The 25861-nt window shown below is 39.4% G+C and overlaps 3 protein-coding genes and 1 pseudogene across 3 annotated transcripts; all 4 read right to left on the bottom strand.

Annotated features, from left to right (window-relative positions):
- Positions 1-240: 240 nt before the first annotated feature.
- LOC139335904 (extracellular calcium-sensing receptor-like) lies at positions 241-3439 on the bottom strand. The gene is made up of 6 exons (XM_070969690.1): positions 3375-3439; positions 2960-3230; positions 2031-2834; positions 1618-1848; positions 1302-1425; positions 241-1154 (listed from the first exon to the last, which is right to left on the bottom strand). The coding sequence occupies exons 1-6, from the start codon at positions 3437-3439 to the stop codon at positions 241-243; spliced, it is 2409 nt and encodes an 802-aa protein (XP_070825791.1).
- Positions 3440-4938: 1499 nt separating this feature from the next.
- LOC139335903 (vomeronasal type-2 receptor 1-like) lies at positions 4939-14521 on the bottom strand (annotated as a pseudogene).
- A 1053-nt stretch (positions 14522-15574) lies between these two features.
- Positions 15575-19393, bottom strand: LOC139335902 (extracellular calcium-sensing receptor-like). The gene is made up of 6 exons (XM_070969689.1): positions 19338-19393; positions 18301-18571; positions 17366-18175; positions 16953-17183; positions 16637-16760; positions 15575-16488 (listed from the first exon to the last, which is right to left on the bottom strand). The coding sequence occupies exons 1-6, from the start codon at positions 19391-19393 to the stop codon at positions 15575-15577; spliced, it is 2406 nt and encodes an 801-aa protein (XP_070825790.1).
- A 2219-nt stretch (positions 19394-21612) lies between these two features.
- Positions 21613-24812, bottom strand: LOC139335901 (extracellular calcium-sensing receptor-like). The gene is made up of 6 exons (XM_070969688.1): positions 24748-24812; positions 24517-24601; positions 23413-24201; positions 22985-23215; positions 22669-22792; positions 21613-22526 (listed from the first exon to the last, which is right to left on the bottom strand). The coding sequence occupies exons 1-6, from the start codon at positions 24810-24812 to the stop codon at positions 21613-21615; spliced, it is 2208 nt and encodes a 735-aa protein (XP_070825789.1).
- Between the last annotated feature and the right edge of the window lie 1049 nt (positions 24813-25861).

Raw genomic sequence — 25861 nt, 5'->3', positions numbered from 1 at the left:
AAATAGCCAACAAGAGTCATAATGCATTTGCAAACTAAATCTTACTATCAAATGATCAATTAACAATGGGACAAAAACTGAGTCAGTATATTTCATTTATTCAACACATCAAAACAAATGAAAGGTCATGAATTACAACAATATGGTGTGTTTTCTACTTTATCTCTCAAACAATGCAATAAAGTGGGTTTACTTGTCACATGAAGGTAATTTGTTTTGGAGAACATTTCTAAATATAGATTAGAGAGTTCTTGGTGGTATTTTCCCCATCAAATGTTTTTTTGAGTTCTGTTCAGGCCTGAATATAATAATATAGCACGTTGGGAAGAAAATGCATACCAGCAAACCAAAACTGGAGGCCAGGATGGCAAATATTTCCACAGCTACAGTGAACTTCCCAGGAGAGCTGACATATGCTGGGATGAATGCAATCCAGACTGCACAGAAGATCAACATGCTAAACGTGATCAGTTTGGCTTCATTAAAGCTGTCTGGCAGCTTTCTGGCAAGAAAAGCAAGTATAAAACACAAGACAGCAAGAAGTCCGATATAACTCAACACAGCCCAGAATCCAACAGCTGAACCCAGGGCACACTCTAAGATGATCTTTTCTTTATAGTACTTCATATTCATCTTTGGGAATGGAGGGCTGATTGTCAGCCAAAGTACACAAATCACAACCTGAATGAGGGTGAAAGTCAGAACACTGAGCCTCTGCTGTGCAGGACCAAACCATTTCATGACATTACTGCCTGGAAGTGTGGCTCTGAAGGCCATTAAAACAACAATAGTTTTCCCAAGAACACAAGAGATACAGAGGACGAAGGTGATCCCAAATGCCGTGTGTCGCAGCATGCAGGACCATTCAGAAGGCCGGCCGATGAAGGTCAGAGAACACAGGAAACACAGTTTTAATGAGAAGAGCAGCAGGAAGCTCAGCTCAGAGTTGTTGGCTTTTACAATGGGAGTCTCTTTATGAGTCAAAAAAATGATTGATGTCAGAAAAGATAGAAATACACCAACACAGCCAAATCCTGTTAAAAGTGCCCCCATGATCTCTTTGTAGGAAAGGTATTCAATCGGTTTTGGAAGACATTGATCTTTCTTTTCATTTGGCCAAAATTCAGGTGGACAGATCAAACAATCTGGAGAATCTGTAAAATAAGTGAAATCAAACCGAAAACACTCATTCCACTTAAAGATTACTTAACTTATATACTTACTTATATAATTTTAGCACTCTTTTTTTATGAATCTTTAGAGTAAACATGAATGAATTCAAATCTGAAATCCTTGCTCACTTGTCTGATTACTTATTGTTCCCTCAGGGCACTCAAAGCAGTCGAAACAGCACACAGGCTTAAACTTATTCATGGCTTTACGGGTCCCTGGTGGGCATGGTTCTCTGCAGACAGACCTTGGCACCTGATAAACAAACAAATACAGAAAACATCAATAATGCAACAAAATGTTCTCTATGTTATTGATACTGCAAAGTTTAAAATGTGACTATGAAGCAAAGACTGTCATGCATTGCCACACTAATATGTAGGGTGCCCTTATAGTCTCCCCACTCAGAGAACATGGGTTACACATGCAACTTTCCATTCACTTTACCTCATTACTGTTTCCTCCCCAAACTATTTTGATGTTGTCTTTAAGTTTGAATTTTTTCCCATCGGGAAAAGAGGTATCATAGTGACCGATTTTGACAATCTCAACAGAGCCATCTTCTTTCATCTGCCAGTTAACTAAATCATACTGCGCAACTGAGTCTCCATTTTCATCAAAGAAAACCTTGGCCCCATTCTGTGTTGTAAAGTTTACATATTTAATATGTTCCAACACCTATGGAGAGGCAATCAGCACATTTTAGTATACATTCACCTTGCAAGCAATACAGAAACAAATAAGACATTTGGTATTTTAAATAAATACCTAAGATTTTCGTTTACTACATGATACACAAAGATAGAAACATTAAATACTGCATGAGTATACTATGCCTGAAAAACTGTTCTAGAACTTACTAGCTTTGGGTGAACCTCCTTCTTGTTCACACAGGGCTTTCCCGTGGTTGGATTTGAGCCATTTTTACACTGCAATAGTATGTGTAGGGCATATGCCACTAAGTACACAGCTTTGTATACATTATTCTCTGCCCTGAAGTGTGTCACATCTGTGTAGACACTGGAGACAGTCCTGAGATCCTCTGTGCCCGTGCACATAGTAGAAGTATTTGATGGAGAGAAGCTGCAGTCGAAAAATTTCTCCCAGATACCTTTAATTACAGCACTTTGTGGTTCATCAGAAGGTTTCAAGCTGAGCAAGAATTCACCGAGACCTGGTATGGATGCTTCAGGGAGCGCAAAGCCCATTGCCCCATGTAAAATGTTTTTTCTCTCAACAGAAGACAAGTCTGCTTGTGTGATCCAAGACTCACTGCCAAGCCACTGCTTTCCAGTTATGTTAAAATTCTCCATTTCTGACAGGAACGATTTGGTGTAAGACAGTGACATAAACAGCAGCACCACCTTTGATGAGGATTTCCTCAGAGTCTCAACGATAGTATTCAACTTGTTTTTAGATGTTTTAGAGTGTGGTAATTTGTATTCAACACAAATGCCCTCTTTCTGTGCTTCCTTAGTGAATTCAGATGTGCCTTTCTCTGAATAAAAGGCTACAGTGTAAATGATCCCAACCCAGCGCCAGTCAAAGTATTTCATGAGCTGCACCAGACCAATGATCTGATAGCGGTCACTTGGCACAGTTCTGAAGAACGTCGGGTATTGTCTTTTGTCACTCAAACAAGCACAGGTTGAAAGATGGCTAACCTTCAAAGAAACAAAACCATGTTGAATGCAATATAATCTTTATGTATGTTTTTGAATAATGGAAATATAAATAAACAAATAGATTCAATTTTGACAATTTGCATTTGATGATCATTTCTGCTTACCTGTGGAATGGATAGTGGGCTTAGGATGATGTTTATGGCTTTACTCACTCCAGAGGATGAATGGCCTAAGAGAGCTTGGATCCGGCCACTGCAGCCCCTTGAATTCTCTCCACTTATAGCTTCTACAGCTGCTCGTATCAGATTTTCGCTCCCACAGCCATTAAACAGCCTATAACCCAGACTCATGTTGGGAAGGAGCTTATTTTCTCTGTTGATCTCCTCCACAGTAAAAATCACTGTCCGGGCAAACTTCAATTCCCTGTCGTTCCATCTGCAAAAAACAGTATTGACACATTACTTCTAAGCAAGTTATTTCAGCTGATCATTTTACAAATACATAAACTTGGCAGAAAAAAATGCTGGTTTCCTCAAACATTGCATACATGGTTTATATATCTTAAACACAGTTACTTACTTTTTGCAGTATGTGTATGGAACAGCCTGGTAATCATTGTCTATCAATGTACGTGTACTAGTCATCGAGAAAACCCCTCCTATAATAAGATCACCTTCTTTTGTAAATTCCATGAACCCTGTCTGCCCGATCATTCTGCATGTTGTGTTCTCTGATTTTGTCCTTGCCAGCAGAGTGAATAAGATAATCGTGATCCAACCCATCACGAACCACCCTCCCCTTCACTGAGGCATTTCTGACCTGGGAGCTGACCTTTATAGCTTTTTCTACCATAAGAGAGACACCACCAGCCAATGTGAGCGCACTCTCAATTCTCTTTAGATTATTTCATTGTTCACACGTCATTGCACGTTTAAGGAACCGATGCAGCTGACTGACATTTTGTCAAAATCAACATTAAGTATTAACAGTATTTTCAGACTTTAAAATATTAAACATGATGTACTGTATAGTATTTTGTGCAGAACACATTTTTGACCATCATATAACCAGTATGTTATGATGGGTTTTTTTTAGACTTATTTTAGACATTATTTAAGACTCTGGCATCAAATGATCAAATAATTACCACTCACTCATGCATTATTATATGACTGAATAATGGACTGGACCATGGAAGGAGCTGGCCTAGCCATCGAGAGAAATTGGACATCAGTTGAAGTCCAGTATCTTGTTCAAAGACAACATCGACAAGAGGAGCTGGCTGGATGACACACTCTACTTGAGCTCTCCCCATATACTTCACTAAAATATGACCTAATCAAACTGGTAAAACCTTGCTTAATACAATGGCCTAAGCAATTGTAACCTAAGCAATAGCTTTTTAAAGACTCTTAATATATATTCATATATCAAATGAGGCAAAACACACATCAGCTGTTATTTCAACTTCTGACAAAACAAATATGTACTGCTGATGTCATTGTTGACATGGTGGACTTCTTAATGTTTGGCATGAAAATAGGCTCTGTGTTGTGCTCCATGCTCCTTTCTCCCTCTGCATTTCACCCCATATCATGATCTTAAAGCCTTATTTATTGTTTTATGTATTTATTGCAATCTGTAATAACGTAAAATCACCACATATATTTATCTTTAGTTCCCTCAGGACAAGAGCCTGACCATATAACAAAACATTAGCACATGCTATTTTGTGAACGTCACAGCCTTTTGGCATGTTTAATCAATAACTGAGTAGTCATTATAGGTATTCTTGTCTAGTGTGTACATTTCTAAACCCAGTGACCTTGAATCAATCCAAAACCTCAGGTTGTCAGAATGTATTTTCTCACCAAATTAAGCCTTGAACACTCCAAAGAACATTCACCTGTCAAAGTGATTATTTCTTCTAAATATACATTGAAGTTTCTTCCAAATATACATTGACGTTACGTGCTCCTCCTCATTATATTTATGTATTTATTTATACAGTCTGCTACAATGGCAATGCTGCGATTTTAACTGCCTCCACCTATCGGTGCTATGCAAATACATAATAAATCATATCATAGGAAGACTATTTTTAAAGTTGAACATTGAATGTCAAAAGTAAATTTATGGTATGTTACTTCTTTTCTTTTCCCATGAGGTGCTGCTTTGTATTTTTTTCTGGTTTCAGTAAAATTATGTAACACTTTGGAGCAAACAGGCAGAACAAAAGGCCAAAGTTGGAAGCTAGAATGGCAAATGACTCCACTGCATCTGCGTAATTTCCAGGAGAGCTGACATAAGCAGGGATGAATGCAAGCCATACGGCACAGAAGATCAGCATGCTGAAAGTGATGAACTTGGCTTCGTTGAAGTTTCCTGGCAACTTACGGGCCAGAAAAGCCAGAACAAAGCACAGACAGGCCTGTAGACCAATATATCCCAGAACACACCAGAATGCCAGACTAGAGCCCACACTACACTCCAGAATGATCTTTGAGCGTTCATACTGTGTGTTTTGGGATGGAAAAGGTGGGGCATCAATGAGCCAGGCAGCACAGATAACCACCTGAACCAAAGTGCAACTGAAGATGATGAACCTCTGCTGCTTGGGCCCCAGCCATTTCATCATGTTGTCCCCTGGCCTGGCGGCAGAGAAAGCTGCCAACACAACCAGAGTCTTCCCCAGGATACAAGACAGACACAATGAAAATGTGATGCTGAAAGCAGTGTGACGCAACATGCAGGACCAAGATGTTGGCTCTCCAATGAACACCAATGAACACAGGAAACACAGAGTCAGTGCGAACAGGATGAAGAAGCTGAGTTCAGAGTTATTCATGCGGACGATGGGTGTGTTTCTATGATAGAAAAAGACTGCAAAGACAGCTAGAGTGAGGCAGGCACCCACCACAGAGGTCACTGTCAGGGCTATACCCAAGGAATCATAGGCCAAGAACTCCACCTTCTTGGGGATACAGGCTGTTCTGTCTTTGTTTGACCAGAAGTCCTCAGGACAAAATGTGCACTCTATTGAATCTAAAGGAAGAGGATCAAAGAAGAGTAGCTCATTACAAATATTTAGTATTCAAATATAACTTAATTTTAACATCATCATTTTAACAGAATATATTCGACGGGAACTCTTGTTATTTTTATTTCTTGGTTTTAAGCTCACTTGTCTGATTGCTAATTTTGCCACTGTTACATGGTGCACAGTCAAAGCAGCAAACAGGCTCCCCACGACGGGCAGCCTTCCGGGACCCTGGAAGACAGCTGGCACTGCATACAGACACTGGCACCTGGGGAGCAGATAATGTATTTCAGCTCTGCAGTGAGTGTGCTGAAATTACTTGTCAATAACTTGATTAGTCCAATGAAAAAGATTCTTGTGATTATTGCTGATTTGTTTGTCTAGTTATTAAGCAAATTATTGAACAGCTCCTCGAATGTGAGGACAAGCTGCTTTTCTGACACATTCTCACTCCCAACTCATCACATATGTTCACTTTTTACGGAGCTAGGTATGCTTTTTGGATTATAGCCTCAGCTGTCAAATCAGCAATAATAAATATATAATGTTAATGTTATAGATAATAATAAATGTGGTTAATATTGTGAAACCAAAACTACTTGGTAAAGTTTCAGAAAAGATCATGGTTGGGCTTAAAATGGCTTAAAAAATGTTTCCTGCATAACTGACGTATATACATTAGGTTACATACATTAATTCACTTACAAAAGAATCAATCTTCACTTTTGATTTCACATGGGATACGAACCCCGTTCTCTTGGGTGAAAGTCCTATGCCTCAGCCATCCACCACCCTAACAGCTAGACTTTTCTTGTTCTGTATAGTTTTTCATTTGATGCATTAGGAGTGAGAACCAGCTGTCTTTACAAGTCAGACAACCCTGCATGTTGAAAAATGACATTAAAGGGGTCACCAGTGCCTTAAAACATGACGCCACTATTTGTTGAACATTGCAAGCAATTGGCAGCCATCACTTAAGAATATTTTACTGACTAAACAATACACAAATTGTCAAGCATTTTCTTCTTCATCATCATGATGTAAATAATCAATGGTTTGCACTTTAGATTTTTTTTCTAAATGATTAGGTGGAGAAGCTTTGCTGTAATTTGCACAATAAGAACTGTGTTGCTGTACATGAAATTGTTCAGTATTCATGAATCTGAATATAAAATGGAAGCAGCTGACCGGTAATTATTTCAAGAAGTTGAGTTTCAGGATGTAATTCAAAGAATTAATTCCTTTGTGCCTTTTTATGTTTGTGTTTCAAATGCTTTCATTTTCATGCATCTCTTGACTCTCTGAATGATTTTACTGAATGATTGCAAACAAACTCAGATCCAGTTTATTCTGCCCACCTGACTTACCTCCACCTCAACCTACAGAACTTCAACAGTTGGCATCTGATGAAGGTAAAAACACAGTGTGAGCAGCTTGCCTCACTCCGATGTCCTGCCCAGATTATCCTGTCCTCCTGGATCACCAGCTCCTCTCCTGCAGGCTTGGTCCCATCAAACAACCCCACGTTGACAAACTCAGTGTTTCCACCTGTGCCTCTTTGCCAGTTGATGATATCATAATATGGTACTGAGTCGCCCTTCATGTCAAAGTTCACCTCCTCTCCAGCAATGTTAAATATCACTTCCTGTAGGTAGTACTGGAGCTTGAAAACCAAAAGATAATATGAAATACTTTTTCAAACAAAATTTTCAATGTAATACTGTAACAGTAAGAATAGTAGATTATACCTGCCAGGGTTCTATATTGTTGCTTTGAGCACATGAGTTGTTTTGGAAAGGCCCACTGCCTGGCTGACAGAGAAGAAGGTTGTGGAGGGAATGAGCAATGGGGTATACAGCCTTATAGACATTATATGCCACTCTAGGGCTGGATGTGTTCACCACTTTGGCCAAAGAGTTCCGCATCACCTTTTCAAAGAGGCAAATTATGAAGTTAGTGGTGATTTTCACAAGGACGAGAGAAAGCAATAATAAAGTAGATTAAAATTTAATTAGCATCAAGTAAAATGGGTACATAATCTGAAAAAGCTGTATTGTTTGTATCCTCACAGAATATCATAAATCCTAATTATAAAGGACTCTCGAATGCTATAAAGATTCAGTGTGTCTTTGCATCTACCTGGATGATCTCCATTGCCCTCTGGCGATTGTAGAGTAGAGGGATAATTTCTTGGTACGCTACACACACTTTGGTACCCTGTAATTCTCTCAGTAAACCTTGCACAGCAAAGCGTCCATATTCACGGTCCCCTCGCACCAGCCCCACCCAGGTCCAGTTGAAGCGTACCAGCAGCTGAGCAATGGCCTTCACCTGTGTTCAACAAAAGAGTGTGTCTTAAAACACACATATTTTGAGGAAAAAAATAATTGAGTTAAAAATATTTAAATTTGCTTTGCTAACTGTACTGTGAAGATGATTTAATTCAGGAGGTACTACGTTTTCACTCAACAACATCAGACAACCCAAAAATATACTACATTTTCAAAAAGACTTTTTAACTGCTTCATCACTTAAAGGTTATCAAACCCTTTTTCAATCTGAGGCCAAACTGTCACCCGATAGTCATCATTCGGGATTACCCTGAAGAAGGTAGGAAATTTTCTTCTGTCAGAGAGACATGCACATGAAGAAAAGTAGCTGATCTGTGTAAAGAAGTACAGAGTACACGATAGCGTTGCAAAACTGATTACAGGTACAAGCACAATGTAGGTTTATCAGTTTATCATTAACTTTTTCAGCATAAACACAGTTTAAAGTCTTCAAAAATGTAATCTTCGAGTTGATACCGTAGATTTTGCCTCCTTTGTCTTAAAATTAATGATCAGCTACTTGGTTTTGTTGGCATTAAGTGGTAGGTAGTTGTCTGTGCATCACCCTGCAAGATTGCTGATTCCCTTGCGATGTGAAGTCTCATTATTTTTTGGAAATCTGGACAAATTTGACAACCGAGTTCTCTGTCTATCGAGGACTGCAGTTGGGTACAGTTGTGTACATATGATGTTGACTGTATAAATTGAGAAATAAAACTAAAATCTTAAAAACACATAATAGAGGAATACGTTAATGCTTTTTTGTGGGAATGACTAAGGCAAGGAGTCATGATTACCATTGGTATTCTGAACGGCTGCAGGATTGTTGACAACACAAGAGACAGAGCAGAACCAGATTCCCCAATCACAGCAAGGAGCGGAGAGCCACTGCTGCACATCAGAGAGTCGTCCTCGCTCAGTCCGTTCAACACAGCCAGAGCAGCCCTCTGGCCCGTCAGTGGATATGCACAAGAATCAAAGATTTTGTATCCAAGGGTGTAATTGATCAAAAGCTCTGTACTCTGGTTTATCTCCTCCACTGCCAGCCTCATAGTCTGAGCCCAGCGGAAAGCCCTGGGATCAAAGCTGTAGCCAAGCAGACAGGAATGCACACACCACACAGACATAGAACACATCATGAATGGAGACAGGGTCTCAGACTCGGGGCTCATTTTAAGCGAGCATGAACTGCATCTTTGCAAGAATCTTGTGGTGATGTAACTAAGTGGTTTCCTATTGCTTTGTCAATATTTGTCTTTGTCTGTACTCTTTTTTGCCCCGAAAATGGTACCAAGATATGTCTTTGGTAAGGCTTTACTTTACAGGTCTGTACTTTATAAGCAATGACCTAATAATTTCAAAAACCTTGTCTTGAAATGCCCTTTCAATTTCAATAAGTTTTTGAGAAAATTAATATTTTGTTCATCTGCTACACTTTCAAGTATTGATTTCAATCAACTGCTTGTGTAACCAATGACTGTTTTCTAAATACTATTTGGAATTCATTTGCAAATTATTGGGGAGTTAAACATCCACAAAATAAAGTATTACCATGTCTTTTTGTGAGATCATTCTTGAACCTAAATCTCTCACTCACTTTACCTCTCATGCTAAATTATCAATGAAAAAGAGTTAAGAGTTTAAAAACATGTTTGTTGCACCAAATCAGACACCATCATCCACATCTATGAAACTCACCCACTACACTTCACTGGCATTGGTCTGTTGGTGTTGCAAGTTATATGCAGTTCATGTCCTTCTCATTCTTGCATCTTATTAATGACAGGGTGACACCGGATTGGGCATCAGCCGCCTGGCCCGAAAACTAAAGTGAATTGATACTGATTGAATAAAATGATGTAACTGGACAGTGATACTAGAAATAAAAGACATTTTTGTCAATGCCTGTTTACTTGTCAGTTTATTAGGTGCTACTAGTTAAATTAAAGCTAATGCAGTTGAAGACAATCAATTCTCCCTTCATGAGGGTTACAATATTTCGTTTTTGGATGAAACTGGTCAATAGAGGTGTCATTTTGACCTTATATATATATGTAGTTTGTGTTAAGAAAAAGAAGAAGAAGAAGAAGAAGAAGAAGAAGAAGAAGAAGAGTAGAAACATACTTTATTAATCACACACATTACATGCACAAACATGCACATGCCTTGCTTCCTGAAATTATGTCTCTGCTTTTGACCCATCCATCGTCCGTCCTTCTTCCGCGACAGACTAGGAGCGGAGGGCTGCCAGCCGACAGCGGCGCCCGGGGACCCAGTTCTTTTTCGTCACCATTGGTCAGGTGGTGATCTTCTTCATGTTTTTAGTGGGGTTTTTTTTAAGGAGGATACCCCAGGTGAAAAAATTGTCATAATACCCAGTGAAAATAATTTAATTTAAGTTGCATATTTTGGTATTTCGGTTAATTTCTAACACTGAACTGAATTCTTTGATTTGGCTGTAAATTATCCACTGAATCAATAAATCCTCATTTTAGGAATTTCATTGGCTGTGCAAAGCACCAATGATCTGCACCATCAGTTGCAACTGGCTGAGAAGAGGGGGTGGTAGGTCTTTTAAAAGTGGATTCTTGTTGACTATTGCAGGATGTGGACATGGCATGATTAGAGAGAGGGATCAATTAAAAGGGAAAGCATAGGGATGTGCAAAGGTATGATGCCATGTTTGATCTGTTTCTTTTATGTGTGACACCCTCCATGCATCGTGTGTATATATATATATATATATATATATATATATATATATATATATATATATATATATATATATATATATATATATATATATATATATTTACACACACACACACACACACACACACACACACACACACACACACATATTAAACACAAACACAAATTCAGACATTTGATTTTTTAATTTTTTTACTGTTGAAAATAATGAACAAGGTATGTTAATTAATAATTACCAAGTAATCTTTTCCATCCATGTTTTGCTGCTACAGCACAATACATCTTGTGATTCTCTAAAGTCATATTTAAGAGATTATTTATTAATGAAATGTCACACCTGCAGATGCAATCATATAAAATGCTACCAAAACTTCCTACACTTGTGTACTACTATTTCTGCTGTACATTGTGCGAAAGTCAGTAATGGTGGCATCACCTTTTAAAATTAAGGGATCATAAGTTTTTGTTCATAGTTTTCCCCATGACATGTTTCTTGGTATTTGTCTCTGGCTTGATCAATATTATGTAACATTTAGGTGAAAAAATACTAATTAATAAGCCAAATGCTGAAGACAAAATTGCAAATATTTCCACAGCTACAGTGAACTTTCCAGGGGAGCTGATGTATGCTGGGATAAAGGTGATCCAGACAGCGCAGAATATCAGCATGCTGAACGTGATGAATTTGGCCTCATTAAAGTTATCAGGTAGCTTTCTTGCTAGAAATGCCAGGACCAAACATATTATTGCGAGGAGCCCTATGTAGCCCAGCACTGCATAGAAAGCAGCCTCAGAGCCTGTGTTACACTCTAAAATGATCTTCTTATTGCTGTGTTTGAAAACCATATCTGGGAAAGGTGGGTTTAACTTGAGCCACAACACGCATATCACTATCTGAATCAAAGTACAGAAGCAAACTATGATCCTTTGCTGTGCAGGACCAAACTTTCCTGCAACCCTTTTTCCAGGAACTGTGGCTTTGAAAGCTGTAACAACAACAATAGTTTTTCCCAAGACACAGGAAATGCAAAGTGCAAAGGTCACACCAAAAGCTGTGTGTCGCAGCATGCACGTCCAGACTGTGGGTCTGCCGATGAACGTGAGAGGACAGAGAAAACACAAAAAAAGAGAAAACAACAGGAAACAGCTCAGCTCAGAGTTGCTGGCCTTTATCACGGGAGTTTCTCTGTGGAGGATAAAGATTGTCATTGTGGTCAGCGTCAGGGAGGCCCCCAGCAGGGATACAACTGTGATAGCTATTCCCATCGGCTCGTGATATGTCAGGAATTCAATTGTTTTAGGAACACACTCATCTCTCCTTTCATTGGACCAGTATTCCTGTGGACAGGGCGTGCAGTCAGCTGCCCCTGTTAAACATAAACAATCAGGTCACGGTCTGGGTCTTGAAGCAAATATTGAATGATATGAATAAAATTCACCAGACTGGACTTGACTGGAGTAACACTTAAAATAATATGTCAAGCATGAAATATATGCAAAGATTAAATAAATGCTATGATATGTGAATGTTTGTTTAGTCTGGCATATATGCTTCTGATACCTGTTGAGTTGGCTATAGTTCCATCAGCACATGTGATGCAGTCAAAACAGCAGGTGGGTTTTCCCTTTATTTGAGCTTTCCTGGTTCCCACTGGACAAACATTAGTGCACACTGATGTTGGGACCTGAGGGGACAAAAAAATGTAACAACAATGCAGCTACATTCAGTTGACATTATGTTTAAAAAGGAAACATGTTTCAAATCTACAAGTTTATTGCATGAAAAAAAGTCTTCATGATTACCATTTTCCCTGTCCTCCACACAATGTCTTCCTCCTGGATGCTGAGCTTATAATCACCATTAGCAGCAGTAGCAAAATGACCAAGTGTGACATGTTGCACTTGCCCATCTATCAACTGCCAGTTAATAACATCATAAGAAGCAGGAGGGTCACCATTGACATCAAAAAAGACATTATCCCCAAACTGATTCCTAAAATTGACCCTTTGTAGATGATCAGTGACCTGAGAAAAGGAACAGGTATTAATAAGACGTTCATTGTTTATTTACAGACCTTCGGACATATTGCAGATCTTACTTGTACTTACTTATCTCACCTGTTTGGGATTAATTTCTGATATATTCAAACATGGTCTTGCTGCTTTTTCTCCAACTGGTTGGCAGAATACCAGCTGATGGAGGGCGTGTGCAATCGCATAAACTGCTTTATACACATTATAGGACACTCTGAGCTGTGTGACATTGAAGAACACGTCCTGGGAATTTATTAATGTCTCATTGCCTTTGCATAGTTCAGTTGTTGCTTCTGTACCAGTGTGGTCCCTGGGTGAAACAGGTCTACAGCCCACCATAATCTCCCAAAAATCCCTCACAAAGGCTGCACTTGGATCAGAATAAGGATTAATACCTTTAAGAAATGGTTTTAGATTTGGAATAGCCATCTTCTGCACCACAAATCCCAGGGCTCCACCAAAAGCTTGGTAGATTTCAGGTGTGGAGGGTTGATTCGCAGTTATCCAGGCCTCACTACCAATCCACTGAATGCCTGTAATGTTCTGTCTCACAACCTCTTTCATCAAAGGGTAAAAGTCACCCTCTGGAACAAAAGCAAGAATGACTTTGACAGTTGACTGCTTGATCATTTCCACAACATCCAGAACTTTATCCATAGTGTACGTACGTAGAATTGTCCCAACAAATGCAATACAAACCCCAAGCTTTCTGACCTCTTCAGTGAAAGCCAGAATCCCATTCCGCCCATAGTCATTGTCTGACTGTATGGCCCCAATCCACTGCCAGCCAAAACGTTTGACCAATGCAGCCAAAGCTTTTGCCTGGAAGTAGTCGCTGGGGATTGTCCGAAAAAATGTTGGATATTTAGCTCTGTCACTCAGGCAGGCACATGTTGAGAAGTAACTTACCTATAAAAAAAGACCAAAATAAATCTGAAAACCAAAACTCAAAACAAGCACCATAAAAGCATCAAATATCACAGAACAATAATGCAATATAACATTTCATTTAATTTCTTACTACTGGCACTTGAAATGGTCCAAGAGTTCCAGCCACAGCTAAAGACTGAGATGATCCTGCCTCTGCTATGACAGCAGACATAGCTGGGGAACAAGAAGAAGTCAATTCTACCTCCTCTGGTCTACTAGCCAGTGTTAGTGCAGCACGTAATGTATTTGTCGGAGAAGAACAAGAGTTAACGATCCTATAGCCAAGAGATATGTTTGGCAGTAGAGCAGGATCTTTGTTGATTTCTTCAATTGCAAATATCATCACTTGGGTCCACCGAAAAGCTCGCAGGTCAAATCTAAAAAGGTTCGGTGATTGAAATATGTTGTAAGATTAAAGAGCTGCTGCTGTATATGTACATACAATGGAAGATTTAAGAGAGAAGGGAAAGGAAGAGGAAAAGTCACATGTATTACCGTGCACACTTCACTCCGAATGACTCTGTCTTAAAAGTAGAAGCCATACTTATGTCCTTGTTGAAAACTGGGAAAATCCCCCCAATCATTATGTCTCCCTGCTTGAACAAACTTGGCATATTAAATCTACCAAACAGCTCACAGCAAGAAACTATGTTCAGGTACAGAACAAACAGAGATAACATAATAGCTCTATGCAGCTCATGCATGTTTGCTTGGCATTTTTAAAAGAGATGAGGACACAGCTCTTATACAGTAACAACTGCATCAGATGCTTGTAAATGTGCTCTCTTCATAAAAGACTGATGTATTTCCCCAGGGCATAGCAATCTAAGATGGGTAGGTGTGGGATGGTTTGGAAATGTGCTTCCCCATTTGAACAAACTGTTTACTGTAAACAGTTTTCAAACCTGAGATTCATTGGACTTTGTCGTTTGTCGTTTTTTTAATGTGTTGATTTGGACGACACCACTGAATAGTTTTGCATGATGCTCCATAACAAAAACACAGCAATGCTCAAATAGTCACATTATCTTTAAATCATCACCACATGAGACCTGCAGCTCTGTCTGTGTGTCACTGTGCTGCTGAAACTACTGCTGAAAAGATTCACCTGATAAAATGATGCATAACGACATTGATAGCTATGATTTGGACTGATAAAAAACATGTGTTTCTGTGTGTATTGGTCTAAGTGATTATCATAAGATATGTTATGTTTTATTTTGCAGACTGGCCAGAATAGAGACCACTGGTAAATCCAGTCATAAGATGAGCCAGTTTTATTGCCTCCAAGACAATGACAGCTGTGGCCAAGAAGTTTTTGGGGATGCCTGTACAGTACATCTGTCCATATGTCCATACATAAGTGCATCCATGCGTCTGCCCCATGCTCGTGAACATCAACCTGGAGTCATGAATAAACTGATTAAATTTTGGTGGTCAAAGGTTTAACCTCAAAAAACATGTCTCTTCTTTCAGGACCAAATAGGATCACCAAATAGCCAACAAGAGTCATAATGCATTTGCAAACTAAATCTTACTATCAAATGATCAATTAACAATGGGACAAAAACTGAGTCAGTATATTTCATTTATTCAACACATCAAAACAAATAAAAGGTCATGAATTACAACAATATGGTGTGTTTTCTACTTTGTCTCTCAAACAATGCAATAAAGTGGGTTTACTTGTCACATGAAGGTAATTTGTTTTGGAGAACATTTCTAAATATAGATTAGAGAGTTCTTGGTGGTATTTTCCCCATCAGATGTTTTTTTGAGTTCTGTTCAGGCCTGAATATAATAATATAGCACTTTGGGAAGAAAATGCATACCAGCAAACCAAAACTGGAGGCCAGGATGGCAAATATTTCCACAGCTACAGTGAACTTCCCAGGAGAGCTGACATATGCTGGGATGAATGCAATCCAGACTGCACAGAAGATCAACATGCTAAACGTGATCAGTTTGGCTTCATTAAAGCTGTCTGGCAGCTTTCTGGCAAGAAAAGCAAGTATAAAACACAAGACAGCAAGAAGTCCGATATAACTCAACACAGCCCAGAATCCAACAGCTGAACCCAGGGCACACTCTAAGATGATCTTTTCTTTATAGTACTTCATATTCATCTTTGGGAATGGAGGGCTGATTGTCAGCCAAAGTACACAAATCACAACCTGAATGAGGGTGAAAGTCAGAACACTGAGCCTCTGCTGTGCAGGACCAAACCATTTCATGACATTACTGCCTGGAAGTGTGGCTCTGAAGGCCATTAAAACAACAATAGTTTTCCCAAGAACACAAGAGATACAGAGGACAAAGGTGATCCCAAATGCCATGTGTCGCAGCATGCAGGACCATTCAGAAGGCCGGCCGATGAAGGTCAGAGAACACAGGAAACACAGTTTTAATGAGAAGAGCAGCAGGAAGCTCAGCTCAGAGTTGTTGGCTTTTACAATGGGAGTCTCTTTATGAGACAAAAAAATGATTGATGTCAGAAAAGATAGAAATACACCAACACAGCCAAATCCTGTTAAAAGTGCCCCCATGATCTCTTTGTAGGAAAGGTCTTCAATCGGTTTTGGAAGACATTGATCTTTCTTTTCATTTGGCCAAAATTCAGGTGGACAGATCAAACAATCTGGAGAATCTGTAAAATAAGTGAAATCAAACCGAAAACACTCATTCCACTTAAAGATTACTTAACTTATATACTTACTTATATAATTTTAGCACTCTTTTTTTAATGATCCTTTAGAATAAACATAAATGAATTCAAATCTGAAATCCTTGCTCACTTGTCTGATTACTTATTGTTCCCTCAGGGCACTCAAAGCAGTCGAAACAGCACACAGGCTTAAACTTGTTCATGGCTTTACGGGTCCCTGGTGGGCACGGTTCTCTGCAGACAGACCTTGGCACCTGATAAACAAACAAATACAGAAAACATCAATAATGCAACAAAATGTTCTCTATGTTATTGATACTGCAAAGTTTAAAATGTGACTATGAAGCAAAGACTGTCATGCATTGCCACACTAATATGTAGGGTGCCCTTATAGTCTCTCCACTCAGAGAACATGGGTTACACATGCAACTTTCCATTCACTTTACCTCATTACTGTTTCCTCCCCAAACTATTTTGATGTTGTCTTCAAGTTTGAATTTTTTCCCATCGGGAAAAGAGGTATCATAGTGACCGATTTTGACAATCTCTACAGAGCCATCTTCTTTCATCTGCCAGTTAACTAAATCATACTGCGCAACTGAGTCTCCATTTTCATCAAAGAAAACCTTGGCTCCATTCTGTGTTGTAAAGTTTACATATTTAATATGCTCCAACACCTACGGAGAGGCAATCAGCACATTTTAGTATACATTCACCTTGCAAGCAATACAGAAACAAATAAGACATTTGGTATTTTAAATAAATACCTTAGATTTTCGTTTATTGCATGATACACAAAGATAGAAACATTAAATACTGCATGAGTATACTATGCCTGAAAAACTGTACTAGAACTTACTAGCTTTGGGTGAACCTCCTTCTTGTTCACACAGGGCTTTCCCGTGGTTGGATTTGAGCCATTTTTACACTGCAATAGTATGTGGAGGGCATATGCCACTAAGTACACAGCTTTGTATACATTATTCTCTGCCCTGAAGTGTGTCACATCTGTGTAGACACTGGAGACAGTCCTGAGATCCTCTGTGCCCGTGCACATAGTAGAAGTATTTGATGAAGAGAAGCTGCAGTCGAAAAATTTCTCCCAGATACCTTTAATTACAGCACTTTGTGGTTCATCAGAAGGTTTCAAGCTGAGCAAGAATTCACCGAGACCTGGTATGGATGCTTCAGGGAGTGCAAAGCCCATTGCCCCCTGTAAAACGTTTTTTCTCTCAACAGAAGACAAGTCTGCTTGTGTGATCCAAGACTCACTGCCAAGCCACTGCTTTCCAGTTATGTTAAAATTCTCCATTTCTGACAGGAACGATTTGGTGCAAGAAAATGACATAAACAGCAGCACCACCTTTGATGAAGATTCCCTCAGTGTTTCGACAATAGTATCTAACTTGGAGAGAATTTGAGATGACTCAGAGAAAGGTAATCTGTATTCAACACAAATGCCCTCTTTCTTTGCTTCCTTAATGAATTCAGCTGTACCTGTCTCTGAGTACAGTCCTTCAGAATGAATGATCCCAACCCAGCGCCAGTCAAAGAATTTCATGAGCTGCACCAGACCAATGATTTGGAACTGATCACTTGGCACAGTTCTGAAGAATGAGGGGTATAGTCTTTTGTCACTCAAACAAGCACAGGTTGAAAAATGGCTGACCTTCAAAGAAAGATAAATCCTAAATACAATACATAGATATATCTTTAAAAATAGAAATATACATAAATAAATAGGGCAATGAAAACTGGACAATTTGCAGTTCTTTCTAAATCATTTCTGCTTACCTGTGGAATGGATAGTGGACTTAGTATGATGTTTATGTCTTTACTCACTCCAGAGGATGAATGGCCTAAGAGAGCTTGTATCCGGCCACTGCAACCCTTTGAATCTTCTCCACTTATAGCTTCTATGGCTGCTCGTATGATGTTTTCATTCCCACAGCCGCTGAACAGCCTATAACCCAGACTCACATTGGGAAGGAGCTTTGTATCTCTGTTGATCTCCTCCACAGTAAAAATCACTGTCCGGGCAAACTTCAATTCCCTGTCGTTCCATCTGCAAACACAGTATTGACACATTACTTCTAAGCAAGTTATTTCAGCTGATCATTTTGCAACACATCGGACTGGCAAATAAAATGTGCTATTTCCCCCACAATTGCATAAATGTTTTATTATATTTAAAGCACACTTACATTTTGCAGTATGAATATGGAAGTGCCTCATAGCCATTATCTATCAATGTGTGTCCACGGCTTATTGTAAAAACTCCTCCAATCATAAGATCACCTTCTTTTGAAAATTCCATGAACCCTGTTTGCCCGATTATTTTGCATTTTTGGTTCTCTGTCTTTGTCCTCGCCAGTAGAGTGAATAAGATGGCAGTGATCCAACCCATCATGAGCCACCCTCCCCTTCACTGAAACAATTCTGACCTGGGGTGGGACCTTTATAGCTTTTTCTACCATGAGACATCACCCCAGCACCAAGGATTATTTATTTTTTCATAGCAAACTGCAGGTCTAAGAAACTGATCCTGGTGATTTGTTTCTTGATGACAAGGCTTGATTTACCTTTTCTCTGAGAATCAAATCTTGATTTCTGCACAAATTTTTGAACATGATACATTAGACACTACATTTCTTTAGCTGAATTCTATTGAGTTTTCAGTCTGCAATGGAAGATGTTGGTGGAGTTTCTCTTATCCTCATGTCAATGGGAATCTCTTTCTACCATTGTGGAGCAGGGGTCATAAACGGTCATGATTTTTTTTTAACTGTTACTGGGACCCCTCAGAGGGGGGGAGTAGCAAGCCAACTGACAGTAGCAGAGCATAGTGGATAGGCATGCTGTGGATTGCCTGAGCTATCCGCAGCATGGTAGGTAAGTACCAGTATCTTGAAACTGATTGAGGAGCCACTGGCCACTAGTGCAGGGTGCAAAAGAGTTGTGCAATGTTTGGGAACTTGGGTAGGTTGAAAACCAGCTGGGTTGCTGCATTCTGAATGAGCTGCAGAGTGAAATGACAAGAGCCTGGAACAGAAACTGCACTACCTCCTGGTTGAAGAACGAATGTGTCCTCCTGATGTTGCGGAGAACTAATCTGCAGAGATGTTGCAGCAATGCTGGCAGCGAACCACAGTGGTAACGGAGAGGTTATAGACACAAGATTTGTTCCTGGAATGAAAGAGCAGTTCGGTCTTGTCAAGGTTGAGCTTCAGGTGGTGTGCAGACTTCCACTGAGAGAAGTCAGCCAGACACCTAGAGATTCAAGCATCCACCTGGGTTTCAGACTGGGGAAAAAGACAGAATGCATCGCTATGGTAGGAAAAGCCATGTCAATGAGCCCAGTGACCTGTTGCAAAGAGCAAAGAGGAGGGGGGTCGGCTGGGCCTGCCAAGAGGTAAATTTGCAACGTGAGGGACCTGATTAGTGAAGCTACAGGGTTAAGACAAAAAATTTCTCCAAGTTACCCAGTAGGAGTGGTTTTTTGAGCTAGGTTGTGAATAGGGAGAGTGCAGAACCTGAGACTCCCAGTTCTTGGAGGGTGGACAAGGGGGTCCAATGGTTCACTGTGTCAAACGCTACTAAAAGATCCATCAGTATGACAATAGAAAAGCCATTGAATGCTGTAGCTTCAGTTCCTCTGTGATGGCAAGGAGGGCAGTCTCAGCAGAATGATCTGCCTTGAATTGAGACTGATATGGATCAAGAAGGTTGTTCTGGTGGATATGTGCAGAAAATTGAGTGAAGACAGTATGCTCAAGTGTTTCAGAAGGAACATGAAGAACAGGGACAGATCTTTAATCATTTACATCAGGAGGGCTGAGTTGGTCTATTTTTAGAACACAGACTCAGACTGTGTAATACACAAACAAGCACAAAAAAAGAAAAAAAAAAAACAACAATCCAGAATGCGATCATATGCAAATGACCCAAGTTTACTGTCAATGGTTCTTCACAGTGTACACTGAAGTTGCTTGGCTTTGTTTTTCACTCTGCATCGCTGTCACCTCTTCCTTCCACAGCTATGCAGATGACATTTAACTAATTCTGTTTTTCTCTGATCTGAAATCAAGATGGAATCATTAATGGCTAAGTGTGTGGCTGATGTCTCTCAGTGGTTGTGTGCACACCACCTGTGGCTCAACATCAGCAAGACTGTGCTGCTCTTCCCTCAAAGGAGTTCAGCAGTTGTACTTGTACGATTTTTGCAGTTTTCCTGTTGTAGCCACATGGCTGAATATATTTATTTTAATTCACATTGAATAAAAGCATCAGCTAAATAGATGTTAATTAATGTAACAGTTTGCGATGAAAAGCTGACACTTTGATTCAGTCAGTCCCACCTGCAATGATAGGGGAGTTGTGTGCAATTGAATACAGTGTGATGCATTTTGTCCAAGGCCATCACCCAGTTGGTGTGCCTAATGATTGAACCCATTATGCTTCCAATCAGTGTGGGAGAGTGCAAAGGATACAAAGGGATACTTCTGTACCTTGAGCCAGAGTACATTATGCCATTGAGCACTCTTGTGACTAAACATATGGAAAAACACTGAAGAAAAGAAGGATGAGCTAAAAGTCAAGCCAGCTCTCACCACCGACTGCTGGACAGCTCACACAGACGAAGGTAACATCACAGTTACCTCTTAATTCATCAATGTTGATTGGGAGCTGGGTTTACATGTTCTGGGAATTACGCATTTTTACTGGTAAAATCTGCTGAAGTCCAACATATTTAAGTCTTCTCAGTCACAGTGTCCAGTGAAAATAATTCCTCCTGAAAAATTGTAAGTTGAAACATTTTGGTTGCATGTCATGAATAAATCTTATCCAGAAACAAACTTTGTGTCCAATATGAATATAATGCAGTGAGAAACTAAACCTAATTATGAAATGATCAAATAACAATGGGACAAAAACTCAGTACAAAAAGTCAGTATATTTCATTTATTCAACACATCAAAACAAATGAAAGGTCATGAATTACAACAATATGGTGTGTTTTCTACTTTATCTCTCAAACAATGCAATAAAGTGGGTTTACTTGTCACATGAAGGTAATTTGTTTTGGAGAACATTTCTAAATATAGATTAGAGAGTTCTTGGTGGTATTTTCCCCATCAGATGTTTTTTTGAGTTCTGTTCAGGCCTGAATATAATAATATAGCACTTTGGGAAGAAAATGCATACCAGCAAACCAAAACTGGAGGCCAGGATGGCAAATATTTCCACAGCTACAGTGAACTTCCCAGGAGAGCTGACATATGCTGGGATGAATGCAATCCAGACTGCACAGAAGATCAACATGCTAAACGTGATCAGTTTGGCTTCATTAAAGCTGTCTGGCAGCTTTCTGGCAAGAAAAGCAAGTATAAAACACAAGACAGCAAGAAGTCCGATATAACTCAACACAGCCCAGAATCCAACAGCTGAACCCAGGGCACACTCTAAGATGATCTTTTCTTTATAGTACTTCATATTCATCTTTGGGAATGGAGGGCTGATTGTCAGCCAAAGTACACAAATCACAACCTGAATGAGGGTGAAAGTCAGAACACTGAGCCTCTGCTGTGCAGGACCAAACCATTTCATGACATTACTGCCTGGAAGTGTGGCTCTGAAGGCCATTAAAACAACAATAGTTTTCCCAAGAACACAAGAGATACAGAGGACAAAGGTGATCCCAAATGCCGTGTGTCGCAGCATGCAGGACCATTCAGAAGGTCGGCCGATGAAGGTCAGAGAACACAGGAAACACAGTTTTAATGAGAAGAGCAGCAGGAAGCTCAGCTCAGAGTTGTTGGCCTTTACAATGGGAGTCTCTTTATGAGTCAAAAAAATGATTGATGTCAGAAGAGATAAAAATACGCCAATACAGCCAAATCCTGTTAAAACTGCCCCCATGATCTCTTTGTAGGAAAGATATTCAGAAGGTTTTGGAAGACACTGATCTTTCTTTTCATTTGGCCAAAATTCAGGTGGACAAATCAAACAATCTGGAGAATCTGTAAAAAAAAGTGAAATCAAACAGAAAAACAATCATCACACTTAAATAAAGAAAATAGATTTTTATATAATTTTAGCACTCTTTTTTTATGAATCTTCAGAATAAACATGAATGAATTCAAATCTGAAATCCTTGCTCACTTGTCTGATTACTTATTGTTCCCTCAGGGCACTCAAAGCAGTCGAAACAGCACACAGGCTTAAACTTGTTCATGGCTTTACGGGTCCCTGGTGGGCATGGTTCTCTGCAGACAGACCTTGGCACCTGATAAACAAACAAATACAGAAAACATCAATAATGCAACAAAATGTTGTTTATGTTATTGATACTGCAAAGTTTAAAATGTGACTATGAAGCAAAGACTGTCATGCATTGCCACACTAATATGTAGGGTGCCCTTATAGTCTCCCCACTCAGAGAACATGGGTTACACATGCAACTTTCCATTCACTTTACCTCATTACTGTTTCCTCCCCAAACTATTTTGATGTTGTCTTTAAGTTTGAATTTTTTCCCATCGGGAAAAGAGGTATCATAGTGACCGATTTTGACAATCTCAACAGAGCCATCTTCTTTCATCTGCCAGTTAACTAAATCATACTGCGCAACTGAGTCTCCATTTTCATCAAAGAAAACCTTGGCTCCATTCTGTGTTGTAAAGTTTACATATTTAATATGCTCCAACACCTACGGAGAGGCAATCAGCACATTTTAGTATACATTCACCTTGCAAGCAATACAGAAACAAATAAGACATTTGGTATTTTAAATAAATACCTAACATTTTCATTTTTTGCATGATACACAAAGATAGAAACATTAAATACTGCATGAGTATACTATGTCTGAAAAACTGTACTAGAACTTACTAGCTTTGGGTGAACCTCCTTCTTGTTCACACAGGGCTTTCCCGTGGTTGGATTTGAGCCATTTTTACACTGCAATAGTATGTGGAGGGCATATGCCACTAAGTACACAGCTTTGTATACATTATTCTCTGCCCTGAAGTGTGTCACATCTGTGTAGTCACTGGAGACAGTCCTGAGATCCTCTGTGCCCGTGCACATAGTAGAAGTATTTGATGGAGAGAAGCTGCAGTCGAAAAATTTCTCCCAGATACCTTTAATTACAGCACTTTGTGGTTCATCAGAAGGTTTCAAGCTGAGCAAGAATTCACCGAGACCTGGTATGGATGCTTCAGGGAGCGCAAAGCCCATTGCCCCCTGTAAAATGTTTTTTCTCTCAACAGAAGACAAGTCTGCTTGTGTGATCCAAGACTCACTGCCAAGCCACTGCTTTCCAGTTATGTTAAAATTCTCCATTTCTGACAGGAACGATTTGGTGTAAGACAAGGACATAAACAGCAGCACCACCTTTGATGAGGATTTCCTCAGAGTCTCAACAATAGTATTCAACTTGTTTTTAGATGTTTTAGAGTGTGGTAATTTGTATTCAACACAAATGCCCTCTTTTTGTGCTTCCTTAGTGAATTCAGATGTGCCTTTCTCTGAATACAAGGCTACAGTGTAAATGATCCCAACCCAGCGCCAGTCAAAGTATTTCATGAGCTGCACCAGACCAATGATCTGATAGCGGTCACTTGGTACAGTTCTGAAGAACGTCGGGTATTGTCTTTTGTCACTCAAACAAGCACAGGTTGAAAGATGGCTCACCTTCAAAGAAACAAAAGCATGTTGAATGCAATATAATCTTTATGTATGTTTTTGAATAATGGAAATATAAATAAACAAATAGATAGATTCAATTTTGACAATTTGCAGTTGATGATCATTTCTGCTTACCTGTGGAATGGATAGTGGGCTTAGGATGATGTTTATGTCTTCACTCACTCCAGAGGATGAATGGCCTAAGAGAGCTTGTATCCGGCCACTGCAGCCCCTTGAATTCTCTCCACTTATAGCTTCTACAGCTGCTCGTATCAGATTTTCGCTCCCACAGCCATTAAACAGCCTATAACCCAGACTCACATTGGGAAGGAGCTTGTTATCTCTGTTGATCTCCTCCACAGTAAAAATCACTGTCCGGGCAAACTTCAATTCCCTGTCGTTCCATCTGCAAACACAGTATTGACACATTACTTCTAAACAAGTTATTTCAGCTGATCATTTTACAAATACATAAACTTGGCAGAAAAAAAACTTGCTATTTTCCTCAAACATTGCATACATGGTTTATATATTTGAAACACAGTTACTTACTTTTTGCAGTATGTGTATGGAACAGCCTGGTAGTCATTGTCTATCAATGTACGTGTACTAGTCATCGAGAAAACCCCTCCTATAATAAGATCACCTTCTTTTGTAAATTCCATGAACCCTGTCTGCCCGATCATTCTGCATGTTGTGTTCTCTGATTTTGTCCTTGCCAGCAGAGTGAATAAGATAATCGTGATCCAACCCATCACGAACCACCCTCCCCTTCACTGAGGCATTTCTGACCTGGGAGCTGACCTTTATAGCTTTTTCTACCATAAGAGAGACACCACCAGCCAATGTGAGCACACTTCCAATTCTCTATAGATCATTTCATTTTTCATACGTCACTGCACATTTAAGGAACCGATGCAGCTGACTGACATTTTGTCAAAATCAACATTAAGTATTAACAGTATTTTCAGACTTTAAAATATTAAACATGATGTACTGTATAGTATTTTGTGCAGAACACATTTTTGACCATCATATAACCAGTATGTTATGATGGGGTTTTTTTAGACTTATTTTAGACATTATTTAAGACTCTGGCATCAAATGATCAAATAATTACCACTCACTCATGCATTATTATATGACTGAATAATGGACTGGACCATGGAAGGAGCTGGCCTAGCCATCGAGAGAAATTGGACATCAGTTGAAGTCCAGTATCTTGTTCAAAGACAACATCGACAAGAGGAACTGGCTGGATGACACACTCTACTTGAGCTCTCCCTATATACTTCACTAAAATATGACTTAATCAAACAGGTAAAACCTTGCAGTGTGAAACTTACTGTAATACAATGGCCTAAGCAATTGTAACCTAAGCAATAGCTTTTTAAAGACTCTTAATATATATTCATATATCAAATGAGGCAAAACACACATCAGCTGTTATTTCAACTTCTGACAAAACAAATATGTACTGCTGATGTCATTATTGACATGGTGGACTTCTTAATGTTTGGCATGAAAATAGGCTCTGTGTTGTGCTCCATGCTCCTTTCTCCCTCTGCATTTCACCCCATATCATGATCTTATTTATTGTTTTATGTATTTATTGCAATCTGTAATAACGTAAAATCACCACATATATTTATCTTTAGTTCCCTCA

This window comes from Chaetodon trifascialis, chromosome 9, assembly GCF_039877785.1.
Source record: "Chaetodon trifascialis isolate fChaTrf1 chromosome 9, fChaTrf1.hap1, whole genome shotgun sequence".
NCBI classification, from domain to species: Eukaryota; Metazoa; Chordata; class Actinopteri; order Chaetodontiformes; family Chaetodontidae; genus Chaetodon; species Chaetodon trifascialis.
The sequence above is the reverse complement of the archived record's forward strand: the minus strand, read 5'-3'. Positions and strand labels throughout refer to the sequence as shown.

Bases quoted from the DNA above. Each gene is read 5' to 3' on its own strand.
- LOC139335904 (XM_070969690.1), bottom strand. From the start codon at position 3,439: ATGACTAGTACACGTACATTGATAGACAATGATTACCAGGCTGTTCCA. The intron at 3,231-3,374 runs GTAAGTAACTGT...TGTTTTTTGCAG, and splicing joins CCATACACATACTGCAAAAA to ATGGAACGACAGGGAATTGA. The intron at 2,835-2,959 runs GTAAGCAGAAAT...GTTTCTTTGAAG, and splicing joins GCCCACTATCCATTCCACAG to GTTAGCCATCTTTCAACCTG.
- LOC139335902 (XM_070969689.1), bottom strand. From the start codon at position 19,393: ATGCTGCGGATAGCTCAGGCAATCCACAGCATGCCTATCCACTATGCT. The intron at 18,176-18,300 runs GTAAGCAGAAAT...CTTTCTTTGAAG, and splicing joins GTCCACTATCCATTCCACAG to GTCAGCCATTTTTCAACCTG. The intron at 17,184-17,365 runs GTAAGTTCTAGT...GCCTCTCCGTAG, and splicing joins AGGAGGTTCACCCAAAGCTA to GTGTTGGAGCATATTAAATA.
- LOC139335901 (XM_070969688.1), bottom strand. From the start codon at position 24,812: ATGACTAGTACACGTACATTGATAGACAATGACTACCAGGCTGTTCCA. The intron at 24,602-24,747 runs GTAAGTAACTGT...CTGTGTTTGCAG, and splicing joins CCATACACATACTGCAAAAA to ATGGAACGACAGGGAATTGA. The intron at 24,202-24,516 runs GTGAGTCTGGGT...GTTTCTTTGAAG, and splicing joins ATAACAAGCTCCTTCCCAAT to GTGAGCCATCTTTCAACCTG.